This window comes from Diospyros lotus, chromosome 2 (assembly GCF_014633365.1).
Source record: "Diospyros lotus cultivar Yz01 chromosome 2, ASM1463336v1, whole genome shotgun sequence".
Taxonomy (NCBI): domain Eukaryota; kingdom Viridiplantae; phylum Streptophyta; class Magnoliopsida; order Ericales; family Ebenaceae; genus Diospyros; species Diospyros lotus.
This window is the reverse complement of record NC_068339.1, coordinates 540,860-567,940: the sequence shown is the minus strand read 5'-3', so window position 1 is coordinate 567,940 and position 27,081 is coordinate 540,860. Positions and strand designations below refer to the sequence as shown.

The following is a 27,081-nucleotide window of genomic DNA, read 5'->3' as shown; positions in this document are numbered from 1 at the left end:
GTCGGACTAAGGCTTAGACTACTTAGCTAACCAACTTTACAGCAGTGTTGCAAGGTATCAATGGAATGAATTTGACCTTTATGTTCGCCCAGATTGCCCAAGATTTAATAATAATAGCTCTTAGGAGTTTAATACATTGTTCATTGCATTTGCAATAAGTTCATGCTCAGAAGTGTGAATGTGGTAATAGATGTTCCTTCAGTTTAAAATAAGTGAATAGCTGTACCCAACAATTTACTGCTTACATCAACTGCTATTCTTGTCAGGCGGCTAGAGATGTCCCTCAGGTGTCGTGATGTTGAGCAGTGGATGAGGCATCGGCGGTTGCCCGAAGAACTAAGAAGGTATTACCAGTTCCCTCGTTTTTATCTTTTTTCTTGTTGCTCTGGTTCTTTTACATGGGTGAGATGTTATTGTCACAGGTAATTCAAGCAAGCCAACTTGAAAGTCACTTACAAGATCTTAATAAATTCTCTAGGTGGAGATCCCAATCTTTAGCTGGATCCTGAAAAACTACACTTCTAGTACATTGTTACTGAGTAGAACCTGGTGGGCGTCGAAAATTATTACTATCTTTGAAGGATGCATAGGCTGGTTAACTGAATGATTTTAGTTGAACATTGAGTATTCATTTATAAGCTTGATTAAATTGCTGCTCCCTCTTTAACTTTTGCACCCAAGTTGAGGTACTAAGTAGATTGTGCATAAAGCTTTCTTCTGGAAGAAAGCTGAGGTGGTTTTTTTTTTTTCCTGGTTCATGTGATGCAATTATCTGTAGTCCTGAAAACTCTATATCAGGGGTGCAGGTTTTTTTGTATTAACTTTCATGTTTTATATTGCATTGTTCACCATGTGGAGAGCATGTAATCAGTTTCCCTTAGAGTGAGAAGAAAGGCCTTTTCAGAGAATGAACGTGTAAAGACTATCACAAACCCCCCACTTAGGGAGGTGGGTAAACCACAGTTCTAGGGCCATTGAACATGAAAATCCAGGAACATGCTAACTGAATCTCACTCGCAAATTAACTATGGTATCATCAAACTTTATCCAAGTATGGAGCCTTATTGGTAAAATCAAATTAAGAAAGATCAGTCAAAAAGAAAAAGAAAACAAAGGAAAAACACAATTCATTAAGGAATCAAACTTCTTCAATTTGCCTTATATTGCATGATCAGTCACATTGTATATTGATTATTATTATACAGGTATCTAGGTGGAAGGGAAGCTAATTAAAAAATTGACATTCTATAATGTACAGGCAAGTTCGTCAATCAGAAAGGTATAATTGGGCTGCCACCAGAGGGGTAAATGAAGAAATGCTACTTGAAAATCTTCCTGAGAACCTTCAACGAGAAATACGACGGCATCTCTTCAAATTTGTCAAAAAGGTGAGTTTCAAAGTTTAAGTGCTGTCTGATTGTCATGGCATCATTAGTTATATGTGGTTTTAGTATGGTATTGATTATGTTTGTGCTTTTTTTATTTATTTAGTCTGCGGTTTTTTTTCCTTTTTTTTTTTTTTTCCGGGGGGGGGGGGGGGGGGGGGGGGGGCGCGGCTTTGGAGTGTTAAGACCTTTTGAGTTTTAGTGGACTTTCCCAAGATGAGCCATTGAAGATTTGTCATTACATTGTGGCGGCTTTGATGTCATTGTACAAAATAATCATCTATCATTAATTAATAATGACTTTTATAGAAGGCATATTCTTAATTTTTGTTTTTGAAACATAGTGCTTGTTTGGCTTGGTGGACCCTTACCTACAATTGTTTTTTGTAAAGTAACATGGATCTATCCATACTTAATGGTATCTCTGAGTACATGCTTGAACCAATTAATTGTTTCCAACCAGAAGATGACAAATTGCATTGTTGTTCTCTTTATCCATCATATAAACATTCCCAGTTCTATAAGGACATTCAAATGTGATTTCCAGGTCCGTATTTTTGCCCTGATGGATGAACCTATCTTAGATGCCATTTGTGAGAGGCTAAGACAAAGAACATATATCAAAGGAAGCAAAATTTTGTACTGTGGTGGTCTTATTGAGAAGATGGTTTTTATTGTTCGGGGAAAAATGGAGAGCATTGGAGAAGGTGGTATCATACTTCCCCTGTCTGAAGGGGATGTTTGTGGTGAAGAACTTCTGACATGGTGCCTTGAGCATTCTTCTATCAATAAAGGTAAAACTATAATTTTGTAAATACCTGTATTCACTTGTCTTGTTTCATGAATGAAACTGAGTGTTTGTTGTCTTATCATTTGGGTTGCAATGCTTGAACCTAGGTCCTTCAACAATGCCTTCTATTTTGCATCTTGAAGTCCACGTATGGTTTGGGCTTGTCAATACTACTAGTGTCTTTGTTTTCTAAAATACTGAAGTTGAGTGGATGATAGTTTTTCTTAAATTGTTAAGCAACATTTCATCTAAAAGTTTAAGTTGTTAGATAAAAAGTTAACTTTATTTTTTATATTATTATTTTACCCTCAACTTATAACTGATCCAAACACGTGCAACTATTTAAATATTGGGTTAGGTCCAAAAAATATTAAAGTCGAAAGATGCCAAAAACAAAATTCTACTTTAGAATTCTCTCTATGGATAAAAAAAAAAAAAAAATATAAACCTTAAGAGAACTTAGCAAAGAAAACATGAAAGACGACAATGAAACTACTTATACCTTAAATCTGGGTTTCCCTCTTATAACAGCATATAAGCCTTCTTAGCATATATTTTTCCTCATCTTTTTTCTACTCTAAGTTCGGGTCTATCAAGTTGAGATTGATATTTCTTCCAACAATTTTAATCCAGTCACTAAGATCTTTCACCACTTGGTATTGCTGCTGGCCTGGCTTAGTTGAGCAGTAAAGAAACTTCTACACTTTTAGTTGAACATTAGTGGTAACCACAATTTTCTCAACTTCAGAATGAATGTCGTATCCACATTTCCAATACAAAGGTTGAGTTCCTAAATGTTGAACTTACAAACAAAAATGAGTCTTGTAGCAAAACTTCTTTTTAGTAGGTTAAATCAATATGCTCCATGGCTTGACATTTGATCATTGTTGAGAGGCTTGAATGTGCATGATAAGGTTTCAATTTTCTTGTTGGTAACTTATAAACGTTCTTGAATTTGACAAACTCTTCTTCTTTTCTTTTCTTTTCTTTTCTTTTCTTTTCTTACCTACTAAAGCAACAGGAGTGTTAAGAATATATCTGTTTCAAAAAATTATCTGCAGATGGAAAAAAAGTCCGGGTACCAGGACATAGACTGCTAAGCAATAGAATGGTGAGATGCTTTACAAATGTAGAAGCATTCACACTGCGAGCTACTGATCTTGAAGAAGTCACCAGTCTTTTCACTAGATTCTTGAGAAACCCACGTGTTCAAGGAGCAATAAGGTGAGTAATATAGAATTGAAACTTATGAAAAAGCTTATGGTTAATAGAGCCCATGGTACTCTGTTACTACGTGAAATTGTGGGAAGCATGGTAAATTAGCTTTGACGTAAAGCATGGAACAAAGAAAAAAAAAACTTAGGCAGACTATTTGATGAGAAATTTAATGTATTAAAATATAAAGATTCAGGTTTTATTTAAAACTGGAATTTAGATTTTAGATTTTTATTTTTAGTAAGATTTATTTTAGATTTTACCTTCTATTTTTAGTAAGATATATTTGGAGATTTGAATTATCATTTTAGTTTTAGCCTATAAATAAGCTTTAGTGATGTCATAGATATTGGGTCGTGGATTTTGAAAAAAATGCTGAATATTCCCTTCTTGAAATCTCTCTCTCTCTCTCTAGTCTCCTCCTTTTTCTTTCATCATACTGTACTCTCCAAAGAGCAACTCTTCTCAAAATCTCACTCAAGGAGTGCTAAGTTGGAATCCAATTCTTACTACGGATTCTTATGGTTTTGGAGGATCTAGCTTCAAGAGAACCAGGAGTGGACAGCTTTCCCCTCCTTTTTCCTTGACTTTTTGGTCTTAAGAACGCCAGTTTTAAGAGTGAATGATTGCGCTTCTTTGACCCTGACTATCCAACCTGAGGGTGGAAAGCTAATCCCTTCCACTTATTGAGCAGGGTTCTATGGTCAGTCCATGACCCCTGGATGCCAAAGGCATCCTTTTAGTGATCTCATAGTTCCTATGGTGTGGATATGATGGGATTGGTCCATGAATTTTCCTTCCTTTTGATGCATTTCACTCAAAGGGTTGAAGGGAGATAGTGCATCAAGTTGTTTGCAAGGGCCAACTTGTTCCTCTTCCCCAAGGAACCCTAGGAGAGCTGCCGACTCCAACTACTGTCCATGTACAATCCATACTAGATCTGACCAACTGCCCATCCTACCTACTCTACGTTATTGACGGCCCTTCTTTTTCTCCGTAGTCTTTCACTGTCATGTTTTGGTCCTCTTCCCCATTGCTTAGAAAAAGTGAGCCACTGCTTCTTCTTCTTCTCATCTTACACCATTTGTTACAAGTGCATTGTCATCTATCAATCATTTCCAATACCACTGCCTATCCACGAAGCATTGTTTTCCTCATTTCTTTGCTGCAGAAGTTTCCCATCAACTGTGTCTTGCCATTCCTCTCCACTCCTTCCCCTTCTACAGGGAATTATCCACTCCAGCTTTTCTTTGGATGAGTATAACCTGTCCTTTGAATGTTAAACTACAATTATCTCTTTCATCAATAAAATTGTTTTTTTTTTCTTTTATATTTTCCAACTTTCTAAAAAATTTACTTTGGTGATTTAGCTTTCAACAGTATTAAAAAGTGTTATTAAGTTGGTTAAAATTCTTTTTCTTTTTAAACCAGTTATGTTGGTTTAGCTTCTCATTCCCAGCAAAGATAAGAAATGGAATATTGGTTGTATGAAATTTTCCGGTGGGAAATATTTGAGTATCTTGCTCATAATTTAGGGATGAATATATGTAGCATAAAGCAGAATTGAAAGGGGGGGGAGAGGGGGGGGGGCACACAGTTATAAAGCTAGAAATTCATTCAATCTGCCAAAAAAAAAAAGATCCCAGAATGGTTTGCATAATATCTCCTCTTGCTGTTCTTCTGGAGAGAACCTGTGGGAAAAAAAAAGAGATGCTGGCAGTTTATTAGGCATACTCATGCCACAAGCAAGATTTCTGTTATAGTGCATACCGGGCTTCCTCTGCCCTCTTGAGTTATTTTTTATTGCCATGTTGTTTGTTGGGATGATTCTGCTTGTCAAGACATTCCTTGCCTTCATTTTGCTTGTGTTTGGCCTCTTCAGGATGCACCAAGTATGCTCCTCATGTTATTTGCTTTTTAATGATGTGTGAAACTCGAGAAGATGTTGGGCATTTTTGCTCTCTAATTTTGAATGGTCAATCTGACCACATTACTAGTTCAAATAGACCTCAAGGCTCAATTGAGAATGGTTCTGTTTTACAAACAAGTTCAAAGGGAATCCTTGGATCCTCTCCAATTATATGCTGCATGGGTTTTATTCAAAGATGTAAAGAAATTGTTTTGATGGACCCTGGAAGCCAAAGACAACAGTAGCTACCATCACAACTAGTGTTGACATTTTCAGATTTGCGTTTCCCGGTATCTTCATTTGATGTCTTTGTTTGAGATCTTCATCTTTCTCCATAAGCACCATATTAGACCTTCTAATGCCATGGAAAACATGGCGGACGCATTATTTCTTCTTATTGTGCAATGGCATAGCGGGTAAGCTTAACATTGTGTATTTCCTACAGTTTGTAGTATACAATGTTTATATGCAATGAAATTATCTCATTCAATGTAAAGAGAAGCTTTCTATGATATCAACCATTCTATTGGGGGAAGCAAACAAATTCTTGTCAATCACAGTAGGAGTTTCTAGCTTATCTTCGTCCGTCCAACAATTCTATCAGTAGACTATTTTTTTTCCCTGTCATTCTCCTGTTCAACGATGTAAAATGCGATTCACTTCAGGTATGAATCACCCTACTGGCGGAGCCTGGCAGTAACTCGGATTCAAGTAGCATGGAGGTATAGGAAGAAGCGTCTAAGCCGTGCAGAAACATCCTGTTGTGAATCAAATCTTTCTTCAAGGGAGTGACAACTATTCTTTCCAACGTACATTTGCTTGCATAGTTTTTATGTAATATGCCCTAGTTATACATCTACCTGCTATTCATTTAAAAGTTTCACTAGGATTTTTGACCAGATGTAGACCGAACTGCCAAAGTTTACTTAGAGATCCCAGTCTACTACTATACAGTGGTACTAATTTTTTTCCCTGTCATTCTCCTGTTCAATGATGTAAAATGCGATTCTTAGGCGCCATTATGCCAGATGTTAATTGCGAAGTTCATCGTATTGCTTGTATTTGAAACATCATAATCTGCTTCAATTCACACCTGTTCTTCTTTTAGTTCCAAAGCCAAGTCATAGGATGTTCACTGTAATTGCTGACATGTGATTTTTGTTTTTTTTTTTTTTTTTTCCAAGTCCGGTTCAGAGCTTGGTTAGATCGATTTGTGTGGTTGGTTCATTATTTATTGTTAGGAAGATCTGATTATAGATAAAGATGATTGACCAGATAAAGTACATGTAATTAACTTCGCTAATGAGATTAAGACATAATACATGGGTTTTGTTGCTTTAAGAGAGTTGAGGTTTGCTATGTCTTTATACCTTCCTTGTATTGATCTATCTTTAGGGTTAATTTGGCGTTTTCCTCCCTGAACAGTTTTGCAGGCCTATGATTATTGTCCTTTCTGGATAGCCATTTAAAATGGGTGGTACTAATATTTGATTTCACATATTAAATGTATACTGTCAAGATAATGAGAGAAGTGTAATAAATTAAAGTGGTTAATGAGGGGAGACCAGCTTTGTATCATCTAGGGGTAGCAGAACCTTCCTTGTTGGATTCCTTCCTTGGAGGTGATAGGGTTTAATCAAACTGCCACTGTCTATTTAATAAGAGTGCCTTAAATTAAGTACCAATCATAACAACTAATGCTACCAATCAAATAAATGAATGGGTACACAGACTTGCACAAGGTTTGGCAGATGCTATTAAATTTATTATCACTTTATAAAAATTTACTGGGACCTTTCTTGACATGAGAGACTTGTAAGGTCTGGGTCTTTATTCTGTCACTGTGAAATCTTTCCAACAGCTTTAACATGTTTAATTACATGATGATATTTTTGTATATTTTTCTAAGTCTTTAATGTCACATTTAGATTTTTACGACGCAATTTGATACGAAAAGGTGTGATTTTTTTTTACTTAAAAAAAATAAGAGTAAATTTATAATTTCATCTGTATTACACTTATGTTTGGCATGCCTCATCGTGTGTTAATAGAATTATTATTTATTCTTTTTTTTTTTTTTTTTTGATATCTAAAATTCTTCAAAATTACAGATTTGACAATATTTTTCTTTACTTATGAAAAGTGTTTTGATTATTTTTATAAATTTTTTCTTTAGAAGAATAAGGACATAGACCTGAAGTAAATATTTATTAAATTAAAAATAATTTAAAAGAAGTAAAATGGAAATAAATATTATGTTAAATATGAAGTGGGTAAATGTAATTACCTTAAATAAATAAACATTTCCAATCTCTTGAATGCATGGATATCAATACAGGACACGTGTGGTTAAATGGGCCACATCCTCTTTAAAAGGAAGAACTTTCTGACAAGAAAAAATTTCAAGTTAAATTATGTGGCCGTTTGATGCAACAAACTAAGACCGCTCCACCAGAATTGATTAAAGTATATCAGAAAGCAGCAAGTGTTTTTAGCATGTCCTTTTCAACCAAGGACCTCTTCTCTTCCCTCCCAAGAAATGAAGCAAAATTTAGGGAAGCAAACGCTGTTGTCTTAACAATCAATGACCTGAAAACTACCCATACCCACCAAAAAAAAAAAAAAAAACAGAGAGAGAGAGAGTGGAGGTAGTAATTTTACTTGAAGCAACAAGAAAAGGCATCGAAGCTTTGAATTAAATATAGGAGCAATGTCATTTTCAACTCAAGGCCAAGCATTTTCATTTGTCTAAGAAAGAGACCCACATGAAAGGGATAAAGAGTGTTTATAGTTCCAATGAGAACAAAATACAAAACAATGCATAAACAGAGAAGTCAATGCCCGAACCATACACTAATAATGTTTGAGTTGCTCTGCAGGAATTCAAGAGGAAAAATTTAAGACACAGCCAGCCAGCAGGGCAACATCAACAGGCAGACGCGTATGGTGCGTTCTTGACTCCCTCTTTTGAAACTAATCTGATTTGGGCCCAAAAAGAGAAAGTAATAAATGGAGAGAAATGAAGAACTCAAAGAAGAAGTAGAATCAGGAAGAAAGTAATTAAGCAGTTGGAAGGGCAGTGCAATGATCTTAGGCAGAGCAGGAAAAGCAGAAGCAGCAGCAGCAGCAGCAATAAGTGAGAGGCTTTGAGGGCATTCAAAGTGGCCAACTACCCTCATTTACTTGCCCTTCATTCAATCAATACTACTTCCAAGACTGAAACTTTTCTGACCGCTGTATGCTGTATTTAAAGATTGTTAATGAGAGAGAGAGAGAGAGTGATAGAGAGAGAGAGAGAGAGAGAGAGAGAGAGATCATCAGGGTATGGACAGTTGTGGAGTGAAGGCAGGCTGGATTGATCAAAAGGAAGTAGGGGGGCAATTCAAGGCTGCTTTAATTTGCTGGACAGTGGTGCCGATAAGGTTATTAACAGTGGTAACTGACTCTGGGTTCATCTTAGCAGATGGCAAGCTGCTTACTAATATTTGAAACACCACAGTAATAAGTGAACCTCCTCCTGATCTTCCGCCACTGCCGATGCTGCCCGGCAGCGTGTTGCTAGTGCTTGTCGATGCCCCGTCTCCTCCACTATCGCCACCATGATGGCCGTCAGGCAAAATGGTAAACCCGGATGGCAGAAGTGGAATGTATGAAGGGTCCTCACCACTCATGGCTACGTTGATGCCTGGTAGGTCCACCGGGCAGTAGACAACTAGTGAGCCTGATGAATCTATGCAGCTCTCCTGAAGAATTAACATGTTGTTCTGGCTGGTGTTCAAAGCCTGATCATGATATATATCAGCCAATGTCATAAGAATTGATCAGGAATTTGACAACATTGAATAATTGATCAAATAAATTCAATAGCAAATACCTTTAGTTTTACTTTTCACCCTGTTATTAAGACTGATCATGTATTCAAAATAAACAGCACCATGTCACAATTTTAGCTTAAACCAACTCACTAAAACTACATTTCCATACCCGGAGGACAGAGATAGAATTTCCCGGGTGAGACCCATTTGCAATGTGGGCAACTTCCTGGATGGCACTGCCACTAAAAAGAACATCCCACTGTGCACAGAAGATGAATTAAAATGGAGAGTTATTGATGATGATAGTCAATTAATTCTGTGAATTAAGTATAGATGACAGTGCCGAAAGTACTGGCATTTATAGTTACCTGAGGTCGGGTTCTTTCATCTCTGAAGAAATTGAATACATTTTGGGGAGAAACAGGAAGCCAAATGGTAGTAGCCGCGCTAAGAACAACGCCACTAGGCTGGCCAGGGTTGGTACTCCTGTGAAGACTGGCTCGAACTTCTACTTCGCTTAGGCCAGAGAGTGTGGTCCATTGGTGTCCGTTAGATGGATTGATGCTCGCACAAAAATTGCTTACCATCCTTTGAGCTAGCTTCATCATGCTTCTCTTGCCCTCTGGTGATGGAATCACTGCAAATCAGAAGAACGTTCAGATCACAGCACAATGAACGGATAGAAATTGAATTGATGAGTAATGGTTATGGATTGATCAAATTTAAATTCTTACCACCTCCAAGATCACGAGTCGAATTGGCAGTGACCATAAGGCAAGCAAATCTCTCGCACATCCTCTGAAGAGTGGCAAGCCATCTTTCAGCTCCAAATGCTGATCCACTATGAATGAGTTCCTTAAAGAGTGCATGTGTTGGGGTTTTGTCTTCTACTTCCACATGTTCCACCCAAGTAACCTGTGTATATTTTCAGGGACAACAGAAATAATTAAGCTACAAAATGGCTCTACAATTGTTGGGTCTACCATAAAGTATGCATGATCGGTTCTGTTAATGGTACACTATTGGTACTAGTCTTGGATAACCTTGGAGTACCCATTTGGCATATCTTGGATCAAACACCCAGAAGGCAGCTTGTGGCATCTAGGCCGGAGAGCTGCAGATTGGCTGTCTTGAGGGAGATCATATGACACATTAACAATGGCCCAGGATCCTTGCTCAATTTGCTGACAGAAGCGTAGGAGATAGAATTGTCGAGTTGGAACCAGAGGCGAAAGAACCTGCAACTCTTCGTACATCTGCAAGATACAATTCAAGGAAAATAAACAATGTGTTCAATTGTAAAGAACCCATCCTCTTTTTTGTGTTAGATTGTTGAAATGCTGGTCCAAGGAATTACCAGTTGTAAGGTTCCACTCTGCCCACCCAGCATTCCAGATGATACCACTTCGAGTGTTTGTGCCTTTGATACTATGGTGGGAAATAGCTCTACCCATTTTTTCTGCAGATTAAAGGCACTTTAATGTTCTCTTATGCATGATTCTTGAATCCAATTTCGAAAAACTAATAATACCAGAAAAAATTAAAAAAAAAATGCATTGATGTGACTTGTTATATAGTTATTTAATTGCAAACTATGGTACATCCATTACTATGCCTTATAAAATGATCATCTCATTCGGGTGAAAGAAGAAAGATTAAATGGAAGAACGGACTAACCGAGTCCATGAACATGTCAACTAAAGTCAAGGCATTCATTATGACAACCCCTGAATCTCTTGATGCTTCAATCAGAATGTTTGGATTTTTCAAGTGGCTAGAACCCCTGGAAAAAAGCCTCTCATAAGTACTAAGACTAAGAACTTCTCTCCCATCTTTTGTGGACTTCACCCACAAAGGCTCATTGCTCTGCAAAAGCCTGATGAACTCATCCATGGCATTGGTGGCGACATCAGCCATGAGGGACTTATCCATGTCTGTAATGGCTATTGCCTGGAAAGGCAAATGTGGGGCAGTTGATGATGATGAACTGCCAGGAAGAAGATCCAGATCAAGTGAAGGGCCAGCCATTCCCTGTGCCCCGAAGCTTGCCATGGATAGATCCAAGGAAGATAATTGAATTGGCTGCACCGGAGGGAGCTGTGAAATTGGCCTCCCGATATACTTTGCTGCTATGCTGGAAACCCTGTCAAGCTGCAAAATGTACATATATATATATATATGTATACACACCAATTACCAACTGAACTGATTGCTCACAAACAAAGAGACAAGAAAGCAATAACTTGGAAATGGAATGAATTTGATACTATTGCATATATGTATGAAAAGGAAAGATATATAAATTTAAAAAGTAACCTCTTCCTTCAATTGGGCATTCTCGATTCGCAATTTTTGCTCATCAAAATATGCATCTTCTCCGACAGGGGGGCCGCCGCAAGTGGGGCATATGACATTCTTCAGAGCCTCTCTGATTGCTATATTCTCGCAGCGAATTCTATCATTTTCCGCCCGAAGGGCACAGTTATCGGCTCGTTCATGTTGGGCCTAAATCCGAAAAATAAGACTACTGCTGAGCATTTTGGAAGTAAAGGCACAATATATGTATGTAGATATGTGTGTGTGTGTGTGTGTGAATCCTGTAGAAATTACACAAATTGGAGCAAAACCTTCATTTGGGTCCTCCTGTTCTGGAACCAGAACTTAATCTGGCGAGGAGCTAAACCCAGTTCTCGGCTTAATTGTAACCTTTGCTTCTCATCTGGATGAGGAAAGTCTTTGAACATTCTGCATTTCAACAAATATATTAACAAAGAAGAGCAATAAGAAGCAGAATATCACTTCTGCAGGAACGAATAAAAATCAATCCAAAGCTTGACATTTAGCAAAAGATCATATGTTTACCCTCTTTTGTCAATTATAAAAAAAAAGATACATATAACATTTTTTGTGTGTGTAAATATATCATGATTTTATGTATTGTGCTGAAGAATAGATGATCATTTAGAACACAACCCAAGACGAAAACGAAACATCAGACACCAGATAAAAATCAAACTGCCCCGTATATGCATATATATATATAATATATATATGAAAAAACCCAATTTGGAGAAACGGACAAAATGCATCACAATTTTCAGAGAGTAAGAGAAGGAAACTGAGAGAAATATAGTACACACAAACATCAAAAAAGAATTAAGAAAATTTGAAAGGAGCTTGAGAACAGTATGTTTATATATATATATGTATCACCAATATGCAGATAAGATCAGAGAGAAAGAGAGAGAGAGAAGCATGCATGTTGATGGGTTCGATCTGAACTTACGCTTCGAGCTTCTGAATCTGGTAAGCAGTGTGGCGATGGTAACGTTTCTTCCGCCGCTGAGGGTCAGAGCCATCGTGGGGGTCGCCGCCGGACCCGCCACTTCCGCCGCCACTTCCGCCGATGCCATACTCCATCGTCCGGCAGCACCGTCAGCACCACCGCCGGCAACAAGAGTCGTTATTTTGATGCTGGCGACGGTAACAAAAATGAACGACGAAGTGAAAAAGAAGAAGACGAAGACGAGGAAGAAGAATCTCTGGCAAATCAGCTATGCCCATGATACTGACGATATCATTACTATCAATACCGATACTGTCGTTAATTTAGTGCAATTAATATAGGGGAAAAAAAACGAAAACCCCCCGACAACAGACACCAGAATGTCCAAAAAAATATCACAAGAACAAGCGACGTCTTTGGATTTGGGGAGTAATATTGGTGGGATGATTTTGAGGGGCATGGCTCAAAAAGAGGCCCATTTGAAAATTTGATTGATCGTAACGGCCGGAGAAGCGGAGATCTTTGCATGAACCGAGAGAGAGAATGGATGAAATCTCGGGGAGAAGGACATAAATTAAGATCAGAAGGTGGGGCAGTGGCGACGCTGTAGTAGATACTCGTAACAATGGCCGCAACAGCAGCGGCAGCAGCAGCAGTAGTACGTAGGAGGAGGGAGCAGTAAAGAAGGGTTGGAGAGGAAATATTAGCCCAAGGGCCTACTTGTATATATACTGGGGTTTATGTTTGTTGTAACCGACGGATTTATGGCCATTTTCGCCTCTGATTACAAGCTGAGAGAGAGAGAGAGAGAGAGGGGGGGGGGGGGGGGGGTCTTGATTTCTATTCAATTCATTACCCAACTCTTCGAAAAGGAAGCCATCATCGTATCTCGCTCTCTCTCTTTCTCTCAACTGGCAGCAATGCTTGTGTAGTTGCTAGAATGAATGAATACAAACAAAACCACCAGTAGTAATAGAACAGACGCTCACTCACATCCAGGTGTGTGTGTGTGCGTGTGTGTAATTAACTCTTTTATGCATGGGGTGGGTATGGCCATGGAGGAGGGAGGGAGGGAGAGGGAGTTTCTTTTTACTTCTTTCTTTTCTTCTTTCTTTCTTTCTTGTGAAAGAACTCTCAACAACTAAGTGTGTGTGTGTGTGTGTGTGTGTGTGAGAGAGAGAGAGAGAGAGAGAGAGAGAGCATTAGACAATCATTACATTTTGAATGGACTTACCCATTTATCAACAAGTTTATAGCTAGCATGCATCAAATACAAACACACAGCTACATATAGAAATTTACAGAAACAAAATAATAGCGAATCGTTGTGCATTAAATAAATAAATTTCTTACCATTGGGGGTGTGGGGGTGGGTTTTATTATTTAAGAAGGGGGAAGTGGTGGAAGTAAATGGGGGTGGGGATTGGCAGGCCAGCGATGAGAGGGGGCGGTGGTGGTGGTGGGTGGGTGGGCGGTTGCCTCTCCGGCGGGTGCCCCAGCTTTTAGCTACACCCTACTTCTATTCCTAGTCCTTGCTTCTCCCTCCTCCCTTAAATCACTATCAGTTCCTTGCTCTTCCCTCTCCCTCGTGCATTTATTTCTTCTTCTTTTTTTTTTTTTTTTTTTTTTTTGACTCCCCACCATACCCATCGCCCCCTCTCTCAATGAAAAGAATTGTTGCGGAAAAAACTTCTTCCTTTGCGCGCCCCCCCCCCCCCCCCCCCCCAAAAGTCAAACGCGACAGTTTCCACGCATTGTACGGCCTCTTCTTTCGTTCAATTTCTTCCTCAATTCTCAGCTACCCCATCCACATATGTATATGTATCTATGGATGGATGGATGGATGGATGATGCCATAAATATATGGTCTAACGTCATGTCACGTTTAAAAATTTGATAGGATACTAAAATTTAATTCTTCATGCGATAATAGGCAAATTTTTTGTATGATTAATTAACGATTACACTTTGTTCTTATAATAATAATAAGAGAGAGAGAGAGAAGCTGCAGCCCATAACTCTTTTTACTTCTTAATGAGTTTTGAGTTTTATCTTGCTTTTAATATCTTAAATACAATGAAACTGTGTGAGGGATCTGATCTGATCTGATCTGATCTGGGTTATTATGGTTTTAATGTTCCATATCATGATATTGCTTAAATTTTTGCATTCAAGTCACATACATAATATGTGAAACAAACAATCATCCCTCAAATTCAACTCGAGCTTCAATTATGGGTTTACAAGTTGAGGAGCTAACTTAGACTTGACTTGACTTTGTCTTTGTCTTGGATTGAATTGGACTGGACTAATTCTATAAATATAATAATAATATTATGCTATACATATCATACTTCATGCAAAATCTATCTAGCTTAGATAACGTAATAATATGACAACGATCCCACATCATTTTGGATAGAGAAATCAATGAATAAGGGATATATATATATATATATAGTAAATAATAGTATTTTCCAAGAAATCCTCACGGTTGAGATTGATGATTGATTCTTCTTCAACTCAAATCCATCATGTCCTTTATTAATTCCCCCTTTTTGCTCAATCTATTATTATTATTATCATTAAAATTTTAAATCAATCGACAATAATATTATATTATATTATCTGTATTGGCCAACATAATATATAGTATTTATTTGACACAAATAAAATGAAAAGAGAATGTGGGCTCGAATCTTGGAGAGGGGGACATCAAAACAAATATGTGCCAATAAGACCTTTGAATTCTAAAAAAAAAATATATATATATATATAATGTTATGACCATATATTCTTTTAACTTTTCTCCTCATCGTACTACCAACCATATTTCTTTATTTCACTTAAATCTCTCTCCTCTCCCATGACCCAAGTCACCAAACTAAAAGTAAAGGTGGGGGTATTTTGGGCGCTCGGCTTGACAAAATTAGGACGCTGCTCATACTGCCAAAATCAAATGCTCCAGCCCCAGCTCAAATACACATAATGGCAGTAGCTGCCAATAATAAATACACACAGCACCTTCTCATAATTTCTACGTCTACTCACTCACGTCGCGACAAAAATGAAGCAAAATCTCAATTAAATGACGAAGACTGACTGACTTGCCAGACAGCCGCACTCAACTCATAAACAAAACTAGGGAAATCAGGGACAGTAATTGAAAAATCAATTGGGTTGCCCCCTCTTATTAAGCAGCTCCTAATAAATGTTAACAAGTCAGATCTATAAAATACTAACACTTAAAAAAACAGATTTGAGAATCAACTGTTCCCCAAAAAAAAGACCCTTTATCCATACCCCCATCAAACTACCAAACAATTTTAACTGTGAGCTGACGGCCAACCACAACCAGGTCGGATTCAAAATCATTTGTCCTTTCAACCACCACCACCTCCAAGTTATTTGGCAACCGAACCAACCCACAATGTGAACAGCAGCAGCAAGTCGGAGGAAACCATTTCAAAAGTACCCTCGAGTTTAATAATATATAAAATAAAAAAACAGCATTCAACACGGTCCATAACGAAATATAAAAACCTTGTGCCAATTACAGTAGCACTCTTTGGCAAACAGAAAGAGACAAAAGTAGCAAGGCCAGCAAACGAGTAAAATACCAATCTAAAAACTCCAACCAACCAAGTCTACCACCAGTTTGTAAACTCTTCCCAACAGGCTAGAGGCGCATATCTAACAGTAGAACATTACCCTCTTGACGTTGTCTTTAAGAGCAGGGAGGGGCCTCACAGGGGCATTTACACCCGGCAATCTTGTGCTACGAGCTCCTGCCCCAACCACCGGGCCTCCACGCCCAGCAGCTGCTGCACTTGACATTGAACCACTATCTGATGTCTCTGGTTCCATATAAAAGCGAGCACGGAAAGCAGCAAGATGGGCATAGTATGCTGGAGGCACTGCATGGGATAAGGAAAAAGCCAAAGAACATCTAATAAGTAAAAGAAAGACGCATTTTTGCTGACCACATACATTACCATTATACAAACCAACAAACAACAGGGGGGCGAAAAAGGTAATGACCTATGGAGACAGAGCGCGTGCACCTCGCATATCTGCATATTTCAAAAGCAATTGAAAATTATGCCCAGAATATGTTTAACATGGAAGAGACACACACACATATATGGACACAAAAGCACATTTTCCAGCTGCCAGGGCTAAACCATCATATATATATCACCTATGTTGCAGACACAGAGACCCATGAACACAGCACTTTTCAGTATCAAAATGTGGCACAGGAAAAACCAACAGGACATTATATAAATAACATTTCTGCATGCACATAAAAATAATTACAGCCTTGGTCATTTTTTCCCCACCCAATATATATACACATTTTGTTATATGGCTTACTTCACATTAATGAAAATCAATTGTAAAAGAACAATTCAATTATTTCAGGTAGTCCAATTTAAAGTAAGTTATAGCTTTTGACAGGTACAATATTAAGCTTCACAACTCTTACAGCTAAAAATCACATACCTGCACCCATGCATCCAAAGCATATCTAGTTATAGAAAAATAAAATAAATAAATAAAAGGATATCATTACTAGCAGAAAATGTCTAAAATCCATAGTGGGGGACCATCGTCCGGCGAATGTTGGTGTCTAACACCGAGTGATGGCTTAATGGTAATAGTCCTCTTTATCTTGAAATGACATGGAATTGGTCCAAAAATAAAAACGAAAAAATTGAATTACTTGAGAAAGACAAGGAAAATAGAGTTGATGAGTACCCAAATATCCCCCATGCAAGTCAAATACACACTAAAATCAGAGTCTCAGTATTGCACTTACGTATAGCATAGGTTATTTGTGAGTGATTGGAGTCCATCGGCTGAGAACTTGTTCTCATCCCACAACACATGGTAATGTGCTGGACGACTGGTACCCTGTCAAACATGAGGAAAACCACTGAGCAACTAAATCCAAAGAAAAAGAAGATTTAAGTTCTTCATGACAATAGATATGCTAATATTACTTGAATCCCAGCATGACTGCACAAATAGAAGTCAAATTCAGTCGGATGGCAGATTTTAGAATCAACAACTGTACCTGTAAATTCAGGGAAGAGAAGTCTGACCATAAATAATTCTTAAAATTCAGGGAAGAAAAGTCAAATTATAAATAGTTCATTCTCATTCCTTTCATAAAACTAGTAACTGCAACTAAGATGTCATCAGTTCTCTAACCAGGCAATATATTTCCACTCCGGTCTACAGCATTTCGATCTGCATGATTGTTGGCAAATAGCCTAGTGTGATGACGTTTCTGGACAACAACAAAAGTAACTGGGGGCTGGTAGTTGGGTTCTAAAGAGTTGCACGCCTGACATTATATAACAAAAATTATATAAATTACTGTGGGTCCGGATTATAACAACAGCACTATGTCATAAAACCAAACCCTAAGAAGTTAAGATGGGGATTAAAGTTACCTCGCGTATAGCATCCAGTTCGTGAAGCAGAACCTGATAAAACTGTCCCTCACTGACACCATCCCTGGAGATGCAAACACTTATCAGGGCATAGCTGTCACATGATTTAATCTGGCGTATATCCAATAGCAGTAAATTATATTACCTGTAGAATATTATCCGTTGAGGTTTCTGCCCTGTTGCTCTTCGGAAAGAAATGAGCAGTTCCCTGTATTTATCAAGGGCAAAAAAAATATGGTTTAGTCTTCTTTTTTTCTGACATATATGGATTATTATTCTACTACTACTACAGAGAAAAAAGTCCCAACAAGAGGAAAAATTAGTAACAACCAAGAACCATAGGTGGCAGGGGTAAGGGTTTCATTCATTTATTGTTATTTTTTCCTTTTCCTTGTCTTTTCACAAGATAGGAGTTCAGATGTCGAGCATACTTGATCATTCCACCAGTCACAGTTCCTCTAACGGGATCGTGCCAAGTTTTAAATAGATCTTGAATAAGCTCTTGTCGATGCTCTTGAGCACAAACCAAACCAGCATACTTTGTGACCTCTGGCCAATCTTGAGAAGCAACAACCTAGAACCAACACAAAAAATAAGACGCAGTAACTTAACATGTAATCCATACAAACCAAGAAGAAATGCATTATGAGATGCAGTAATGTAGCCTATCATACAGCTGCAATAGAAGGGCTAGAATCTTCTCCAGGATGAGGATGGGTAACATCAGCCCCAAAAATGATGGTTGGTACATCACTAACTAGAGGTATGCGCCTTGAGAGTGCATCAACAAGTACTGTATTCCTTCCCCCAACTTTCACGTTAATCTTCAAGGCCACATTTGCAAGATATTGTTTATTCATCCTAAATACATGCTTTGTTAAACAGCACTGGGAAACAATGCCAAGATCTGTCTCACAAATCCGCTTCACATCACCTGAAGACATAATATAGTTTCAACAGAAGAAATGCAACATGTTGAACCCAAAATAGAAATGAATATGAAGCATTCTTTGAACCAATGTGAATTCCATACCATATAGAGTACCATTATTATCGGGCAAAATGACAATAAGCAGGTCCAGCTCCTTGCCCTGAGGATGCAGTTTGGTCATAGCATCATGGAACCGAGCTTTCAAGACCCTTTCTACCTGATCAGGGCGGGCACTGATTGGTGGAAGCACAGGTTCGCGATGAAATACCTATTCAGACCACCCCAAGGCTCAGATGAAACAACTCAATGTCATCACAATGATAAAAAAAAAAAAAAAAAAAGAGTTGCTTCACCTTGTCAAATTTTGAATTTGTTCTCCAAAAAAAGGAACAGTTACAAGAAATGATTTAAGTAAATTAAGATACATGAAAAGGCCCATACCATTCCTGAAATTACACACATTTGTGCAAGCTCAGAACAAAAACTACGAGCCACACTGTCTTGCACATTCCTTGAAAAGTTTATGCAGATCCAATTGTTCACTGTTCCACCATTAACCATTTTCTGCAAATACATAGAAATTCAAAAACTATAAATCATGACCTCACTGGAAATAGACCCTGGAGATGAAATAAGATTCACATGTTTCTCAGTTGCATTAACCACAATGTAAGTGTTAAGAGAACACTTTAACCAAATGACAGACGCATAAAGAGAAACAAGAAACAACTCACATGAAAGACCTAATGATTGAATTGCTCTTATAAAATTCCACTCTCATCGAGAAACAAACGCATACAATAATTTTTTCGTTTGTCTACTGCTTAAACTACTCATACAGACCTTAATGCCCCCTACTGCATTTCATAATCAAACTGCCCATGACAGCACTTGCATCACACGTTTTTGCACTCCCACAGTTTGTAAAACTAAAACACAGCCCACATCTCTAGCTAAAACAAGAAAAATGAGATAAGAGGAAGATGAAAACAGCTTTATTGCAAATCTCTTAAGTGATCTCTCCATTGAAACACAAATTAAAGCTATGCCAATCCAAAAATCCATATTCAAAAAATAAAAATAACAATCCAAAGCTTATAAAAAAAACCATTGAATAATGCAATGTCTCCTTTCTTTTTCAGGACTGCAAATACCCAAAAATCAATAAGACCAGTGTTATTAAAGGTGCACCTTAGGCGCCTGGAATGCTTCCTGGTGGGTGCAGGCCATCAAGGCGCACCCAAGTGCGCCCAGACTTTTTTAACTGTTCTTTAGGGTTTTTATTTTACTGTTTATAGCTCTATTTAATTTTTACTCTTTAGGGTTTAAATTTATTGCTTCAACTACAAATTTGACAATTGAGTAGAAGGGCTACTACTTCAAATGCTCCAATTGAATTTGAACTAGATGAAGATGGTGAGGGAGATAATGTGGAAGAAGATATTAGAGATGATGCTTCTAATGATGAAAATATGGAAATGTTTGATCTTGATGATGAGGATGAATAAGATTATTTAAAATGCATAATTAGTTAATCTTGATTAAGATTAAGAACTACAAATCATTTTAAGATTTAATTTAAGTTGACTTCAAGACTAATAGATTGCATCTTTTGGCATTTTTTATTGTTCTTTTCATTAGTATATGTTGAATTTTTAATTTCCTTGATAACATACTTATGAATATGTTATTAGGAGTCAGGACCTATTTTATACCTTATTCTTCAACTAGAATATATATTTTTCTTTCTTTTTTTAGTAGCAAGCGCCTAGTTCCATCAGGCACGTGCCTTGCCTTGCACCTTAGTGCGCCTTGGACCTTTAATAACACTGAATAAGACTAGCATTAGTGCAATGTGAAATCTCTGAACAAGGTTCAAACAGAAGAGAGAATTGGTTTAAGGAATACAGCTAAGTTCTGGTCCACTTGTGCATTCTTTTGCAATCATTTGTTAGAAAAGTAGGCATGCAACCAATAATACAAGAGATATATCCACGTTAATATTAAAAACAACCCAGGGAAATATAAAAATTTGATGTAACCTAATTTTTTTATTTATATTTAGAACCCAATATATTTATATATTTTTAATAATAATTTTTTATTTATATTTAGTAGGTCATCAAATTAATATTTTTAGCTTTTCAACACTACCATATACATTACCATAATTCTCTTTCTTTTTCTTTTTTCAAATAAAAAATGAACTGCCACCCTCGTTAAAAGAAATAAGATAAATTATGCATGCATAGTGTCTTCGCTAGCACTGGTAAATCAATAAAATGAGCCAAACAGATAAGCTACAAGCATCAATCAAATATCCAACATATTTACTTACAGCAACATTGCGCATTATGATAAAAACTGAATGACAAACATGACAATTTTCTCCTTAACATATTACATCACTAATGTGGGAAGAAATAAAACTTGTCACACAATCAAGACAATTAAGAAATCCCTACACATTAAATTTCCAGAAAATAAATGCAAGGTTATCCAATCAAATTTTAAGAATGCTAACCTTATTCATCATGTTCCATTGACCAACTTGAGGCAAACAATTCTTTTCTCTACCTGTGTCATGGTATTTAAGCTGCACATTGATTGCAGGAAGATCATTGGTTGCAACCATCAAATTAGAATATTATCAAAAGATAGTTGAATCAGTACAGCAAACAGCAGAAACTGAAACTGGTCAATTACCCAAGGAGCAGGCAGAACACGTGCTTCAACTGAAGCTAGCCTCTCACTGATTTTGATTCCAAACTCCTTTGCATAAGGATCGTCAGCATAAGCATTATGATGAACCGTCTGGATAAGGGAAAAATGTGTCAAAAGTACTGAGGGCTTCTCCACAATATCTTGTTAATTATTTCTCAGTGACAAATTATACAAGGAAAAATTACAAAGAACATATTAGGGCATTCCATCATTCTTTACTAAGGCGATTCAATTTGTTTCAATACCTGGTGGGGTTTGTAGCAAAAAGTTTCTTGTGATGAAGGAAAATTAGAGCATTCCATCAAAACAAAGTACAATTTCAAACTATTCAATTGCGCAACTCAAGAAGACAAATAAATACAGGGAGCAAGAAAAGGCATGGCATGAAATATAGAATCCCACACCAGAAGAGTGACCAAAGCACACAAGGACATGGCAAAAAACCCAGAAGAAACTTGCTGCAATGTATTAGACTACACCACATGCCCTAACATAAATAGCATTAATACAAACTTTCAATTATTATATCACATTTGACACAGTCAATACAAACATGGCAGTGATAGACAATTCCAAACAGATTAACAGTCACTATACATGAACATATCATACACCATTGGATGAGAAAAAGATATGCTAAAAAGCATACAAAATTATTGTTTAAGCAAAAAGCACTCCTACTTAGAGAAGTAGTTCCATTTGAGGTAAGGTTGATTGCTCAAAACTGAGCGCAAGGAAAACAAATTATCATTCCCCATTTGGATTTAAGGTGTAAAGATAGGAAAAGTTCAGAAGAAACAGGAGCACTCTCTCATCTCCTCCATTTTTCCTCTCTTCAATTTTTCCTCTTTCCAAAACAAAATGTTTCTCTAGAATCTCAACAATTTCTCCCCCACTGCCCCCTTTCCTCATTTATTTCCATGAATTCCAACAGCCCCAGTTTACAAAACAGCCATACCCACACGGAACAATATCCTTTTGAGTAATAAACAACACTACACTTTAACCACAAATCATTTCCATAAACAATCATCTGCAAAGGTAGCCGAATCAAATAGGTCAAAAAAGCATATTTTAACATAAAGTACTAAAATCATCTATAAACCAAACAAGCCACATGACATCCCAAAGTTATTATATAACTTGTGTTCTATATTTTAAATTCCAACCAAAAATGGGTTATTACATTCTATTATTTACAAAATGAAAGCTATTTCCAGTAATCAGTTCCCCATAGACACGTAAATGTCTCAAAGAAATATACATCCAGGTCTTGTATCTGCCACAATAAATACAGAAAAAAACAATTCATTGTCAAGGGCACTAATTGTTAAAATACTCAACAAAAAAAACCAAAAAAATAAAAAAGTTGATAAGAAAACAACCTGAAGAATGTCGTACTCTCTTTCATGAGGACGTTGACAGGTCACCTTAAGTAAAGCAGTTATTTGTCTCTCATTCAGCCTTTTCGAGTATCTCTGACCCGGTACAATCTTGCAAACCTGAATTCACCAACACTAAGTTTGTATATCAACGATAAAAAAGGATCAGGGATTAATGAGAAATGCCAACCTCCATGGGCAAATAATTGGGTCTCTGCTGGTTCCCAACTTGCAGGCAAGGCCACTGCATATGTTGTATGGCAAAGCCATACGTCTCATGAAAGTACTCAACAACAGACTTCATTGTGCCTCTTTCATCAACCGGGAAGCTAGCAAAATGCATAAGATAAATCAATCACACAAGGAAGAGGCAACAAATGTGCAAATAAAATGCTTAAACCATATAATACAAGTGACAATTGATAATTTAATCAACAACACACACACTAGGCATTGTCTCTTACGTTAGCTCTCTTGTTGGCTGTGATGTTAAACCAGATATACGGTATTTCCTACGCATATTCCCCCGATGTGTAACTTCAACCTTCACTCCTCTCAATGCTTTCTTGATCTGTTGTAATCAAAGGTGAAGCATAGAGAGATCAAAGCATTAGGGCAGGAAGATGACAATACAAAAGGAAGCTCACCACAAAACCACAACAGTACACAAAAAAGACTTTTCAAATATATAGTGTTTAGCATAAGTACACAAGTGCCCAGCTACATTTTATCCAAAATAAGCAAAAAAAAGTAATCAGTAGATAAGACTTCAGAAACCAGTGCCTTTAACAATAAGCCAAAAGAGGTTATCAAATGAACAAATACGTAAATGATTCCCCTTAAATAAAGGAGAAGTAAAAGAAATGGAACTTCAGAATAAAACCCAGCTGAGAGAACAATCAAAAACTGCTTACTAAGAATGGCAAGTGCGTGGATAAAATACCATGATATGAAAGGAGTAGAAGCTCACCTTCACACGATCAGCATCAGACAATGGTCTAAGAGAAACTTCCCTATTCAGAAGCTGAGCCACAAAATCGATGACAGGCAGTGGCTCAATAAAAGCAGTAGAGGACATATCTGCACAGGAAATTCACATTGGAATGAGAAAACCACTTAGCTTAAAGGAGACAACTCACATTAAGAAATTCAAAAGCAATGCAGAGTAACATAATTTGAGCATCATCTGTAGATGGCCAGCAGTATAGGTAAACTCTGGAATCTTGACAAGGGAACCATAATCACATAAATAATCAACAAATTATTTACCTATATTCAGAGACAGCCCCATCTGAGTAGGGCGAATACTCTGATAAAAACCACGCCAACTTTCGAGTCCTTCACCCAATGGCTGCCTTCTTCCCAGATCAGGAGAATAAAATGAGCGCCCCACAGGACAGTATCTGCAACCAATTCCATTCCTCTAAAAAGTCAAATCCACATTAGAATAGTTGAGATAAAACAGTGGAGGAAGAATACTACTCTAGCAGTATCTTTTTTGAGACCCAACAAAACTAGAAAACAAGAACTGCAAAAATTAGTACCACTGCAATGTTACTAATAAAGCCAAATGCCATGAAAACCCATAATTCTCACCGCATTGTAGGCAATTCACGCAAAACAATGTCCAGAACCTGAAGAGCTTCTTGTGGTGCATCAGCTAGCCTCCCCTCTAAAAACAACCCTAAATGGTGCAAGTCAGCCCGTGAAGCCAACTTGATCACAACTTTAAATTCCCTTTCTCTCCTGCATCAACAAGGAAAGGAATAACAAAAAAGATTTAACACACCTAAGCTGATGTATAGCTTATGAAGATAAAAAAGATAAGGCAACTAGAAATATTCTGAGCAAAAACCTAGCGCTGCCCGATCCATCATCTTCATCAATGAGAGCGATTTTAAACTCTTTTGAAACAAAAGGGAGAGGGCCCGCAGTATATAAGCTCTTCCTTCCATCATAAGCAGGAAGCCGCTTTCCAAGATGAGATTCCTTGTACAATTTCACCAGCTGTTCCATCACTGCACGATTAACCCCCCTTGACGTCACCTCAGGTGTAATTGAAACCTGGCATGCACCGAGAAACAGATAAAATTGTTATCATGAACAAATTTTTCCATCAATGTTCGTAGTAAAAGTAGAAGGAGAAGAGTCACAAGAATTAAAAAAACTCACATCATATTGGTGCAAATCTTTGTCAGGCAACTCAGCAAAGAAGTGATTGGCCTTGACCATACACCTTATTCCAGTGCTACCCTTGCCTGGCCTAAGCGGGAATCTCACTGATTTACTCGAGGCAGGTGCTGGCTGAATTGCCTGGCTTGAGGCCCCCTTCTGCTGGATAGAAAGCTGTTGAAACTGCTGAGTTACTTGCAAAGAGCTTGTCTCGGGCACTTGGGATGATGAGCCAGCCTCCATATGAGCCTCCATATGCATTCCTGCTGGTTTCGCATATGGAACAGTCTGAGTAGTCACCCCAGCTGAATATGAAGCCTGGGTTGCTTGGTGCAGCTCGGGAACTGGTGGCCTTGAAGGCCCACCACTAGGTGGTCCTATCCCTCGGCCACCAGACATACCACCACCACCGCCACCGCCGCGGCGCTGCTGGGATGCCCCTCCTTGTGACTGACCACCCCTTCCTTGTTGGTGATACTCAGGGGCCCCACCATAGTACTGCTGAGGAGCGCCTCCACGCTGAGGAGCGCCTCCACCACGACCACCATAACCTCCACGACCACCATGCTGGGGCTGGGGGACCCATCCTCTGCCACCTCCTCCTTGATAACCACCTCCAGTCTGCTGTGATTGTTGAGTTGGTGGACGTTGTGGAGCAGAACCACGTCCTGCAGGGGCTTCCTGAGACTCTGAGCTTTCACCCTGGCCGGGCAGTGCAGTTCTCCTCTTCCTCACCATGATACCGAGCCCTGCATGCAAACAGACACACACACACATATATATGTCGGAAGAAAAAGCAAGTCATATCCAAGTGATAAGCACTGAAATCATGCAGAAGCCTTGTCAACAAAACTTCCTTCCTTCAACGTTGTGCAGAACCATACATAATTCAATTAGACCGTAAAAGTAAATCAGTAGGAATGTTAACCCTATTTACAAGAAAAAATATACTCATGGACTCTTTATTCATGAACCCATCATACGTAACTGATTCACTGCATTAAGAATGAATTTTCATTTTCTGTTGGATAATAACCAAGAGTACAGAAAACAAATTCATTCATGGTCTATTTATTTCATATTGACATATGCATAAATATAATGATTTTATGGAGTCAAATGCATAACATTTCCTATCTAATGTAGAAACTATATAATGATTCCCAAACTAAATACAAAGACAGCAGCAGAAAGCCAAAAAACAAACCCAGAAGGCTTTGTTTAAACAGTAATCAAAACAAAAAATGAAATTTCCATTTCATGGATATCCTACAACGGCAAACCAGAAAAATGGAGAAAACCCTAAAAAACCCAAACACGAACAAAAATTAGAACGCCCTTCTTCTAACAAAAAACCCACAAAACAAAGACACCCTTCCCAAATACTAACAAAAATTAGAAGAAAACCCAAAAAAATCCACAAAACCCTAACCAACTAAATGATCAAAAATCCCTAAACAATATAATCAGAAGCCCTATCAGATCTGATCGCCTTGCCTTATCCCCGCAAAATCACAAAACAAAGGAAGGAAAACAGATCGGAGAGAAGACAATGGACAATAATCGAAAATAAAAAAAGTAGATCTATTATACCAATCAGTGAACCTAAGAAAGAGCAAACCGAAGAAATCGAAACAGCAGTGAGAGAACAGACGAAGCAAAAACTACATCAATCCGAAACCAGATCGCACTTTCCTGAATCCTAAAACTAAAACTCGAGTCGAGATATCCGGTTACCTCAAAAAACCGCTCTCCGACCTCGCAACCACTTTCCTTCCGGCCACTGCAAAGGTAAAGTAGAGAGAAGTAAGTAACGAAGCGAAAACGACAAGGAGCCAGAGAGTTGTTTACTATATTACTACGACTATACCGAGAGAAAGACAGATAGACGGGGCCTCTCACCTCTGAGACTCAGACAAAAGCCCTCGGATTTTCTTTCCCCTTTCTACAGTAACATTTCTTTCTGCCGAAAAGAAAATAAAATAACCCGTCAGTGACTAGACTTCACGT

At 37.9% G+C, this 27,081-nt stretch overlaps 3 protein-coding genes across 10 annotated transcripts in view; 1 reads left to right on the top strand and 2 right to left on the bottom strand.

Moving 5' to 3' along the window:
- The window catches only part of LOC127795788 (probable cyclic nucleotide-gated ion channel 20, chloroplastic), a 61,565-nt gene extending 55,159 nt beyond the window's left edge, over nt 1–6,406 (top strand). For 4 of the 5 annotated variants that reach the window (XM_052327686.1, XM_052327684.1, XM_052327685.1 and 1 more), the window contains 5 exons: nt 267–344; nt 1,259–1,388; nt 1,933–2,179; nt 3,237–3,399; nt 5,965–6,406. In XM_052327686.1, the coding sequence (XP_052183646.1) occupies nt 267–344; nt 1,259–1,388; nt 1,933–2,179; nt 3,237–3,399; nt 5,965–6,091 (745 nt within the window). In that variant the 3' untranslated portion in view covers nt 6,092–6,406. The remainder of the gene's footprint in view (nt 1–266; nt 345–1,258; nt 1,389–1,932; nt 2,180–3,236; nt 3,400–5,964) is intronic. The other variant, XM_052327687.1, reaches the window with a different exon arrangement.
- A 1,661-nt stretch (nt 6,407–8,067) lies between these two features.
- On the bottom strand, nt 8,068–13,216 carry LOC127795789 (homeobox-leucine zipper protein HDG11-like). 2 transcript variants are annotated; one of them, XM_052327690.1, is made up of 10 exons: nt 12,401–13,216; nt 11,742–11,859; nt 11,431–11,619; nt 10,792–11,265; nt 10,472–10,573; nt 10,158–10,370; nt 9,849–10,029; nt 9,483–9,751; nt 9,284–9,373; nt 8,068–9,081 (listed from the first exon to the last, which is right to left on the bottom strand). In XM_052327690.1, exons 1-10 carry the CDS (start codon nt 12,532–12,534, stop codon nt 8,659–8,661), a joined length of 2,193 nt encoding a protein of 730 aa, XP_052183650.1. In that variant the 5' UTR covers nt 12,535–13,216; the 3' UTR covers nt 8,068–8,658. The 2 variants fall into 2 exon arrangements, with proteins under 2 accessions (XP_052183650.1, XP_052183651.1); XM_052327691.1 differs by having other exon boundaries at nt 9,852–10,029.
- A 2,647-nt stretch (nt 13,217–15,863) lies between these two features.
- Nucleotides 15,864–27,081, bottom strand: LOC127795786 (protein argonaute 1). 3 transcript variants are annotated; one of them, XM_052327681.1, is made up of 23 exons: nt 26,974–27,081; nt 26,809–26,854; nt 25,072–25,820; nt 24,755–24,963; nt 24,496–24,645; nt 24,169–24,302; nt 23,870–23,979; nt 23,364–23,470; nt 23,090–23,228; nt 22,903–23,019; nt 21,500–21,607; nt 21,318–21,389; nt 19,235–19,357; nt 18,896–19,061; nt 18,537–18,796; nt 18,294–18,436; nt 18,008–18,070; nt 17,863–17,926; nt 17,618–17,753; nt 17,407–17,480; nt 17,223–17,317; nt 16,442–16,473; nt 15,864–16,317 (listed from the first exon to the last, which is right to left on the bottom strand). In XM_052327681.1, exons 3-23 carry the CDS (start codon nt 25,807–25,809, stop codon nt 16,094–16,096), a joined length of 3,264 nt encoding a protein of 1,087 aa, XP_052183641.1. In that variant the 5' UTR covers nt 25,810–25,820; nt 26,809–26,854; nt 26,974–27,081; the 3' UTR covers nt 15,864–16,093. The 3 variants fall into 3 exon arrangements, with proteins under 3 accessions (XP_052183641.1, XP_052183642.1, XP_052183643.1); XM_052327682.1 differs by lacking the exon at nt 26,974–27,081 and having other exon boundaries at nt 26,809–26,957; XM_052327683.1 differs by lacking the exons at nt 26,809–26,854; nt 26,974–27,081 and adding an exon at nt 26,665–26,789.

Bases quoted from the DNA above. Each gene is read 5' to 3' on its own strand.
- LOC127795789 (XM_052327690.1), bottom strand. From the start codon at position 12,534: ATGGAGTATGGCATCGGCGGAAGTGGCGGCGGAAGTGGCGGGTCCGGC. The intron at 11,266-11,430 runs GTTACTTTTTAA...TACATTTTGCAG, and splicing joins ATGCCCAATTGAAGGAAGAG to CTTGACAGGGTTTCCAGCAT. The intron at 10,371-10,471 runs GTAATTCCTTGG...TGTATCTTGCAG, and splicing joins AGAGTGGAACCTTACAACTG to ATGTACGAAGAGTTGCAGGT.
- LOC127795786 (XM_052327681.1), bottom strand. From the start codon at position 25,809: ATGGTGAGGAAGAGGAGAACTGCACTGCCCGGCCAGGGTGAAAGCTCA. The intron at 18,071-18,293 runs GTATGCTCGACA...TGATAAATACAG, and splicing joins GTGACTGGTGGAATGATCAA to GGAACTGCTCATTTCTTTCC. The intron at 17,318-17,406 runs GTAATATTAGCA...CATGTTTGACAG, and splicing joins GCAGTCATGCTGGGATTCAA to GGTACCAGTCGTCCAGCACA.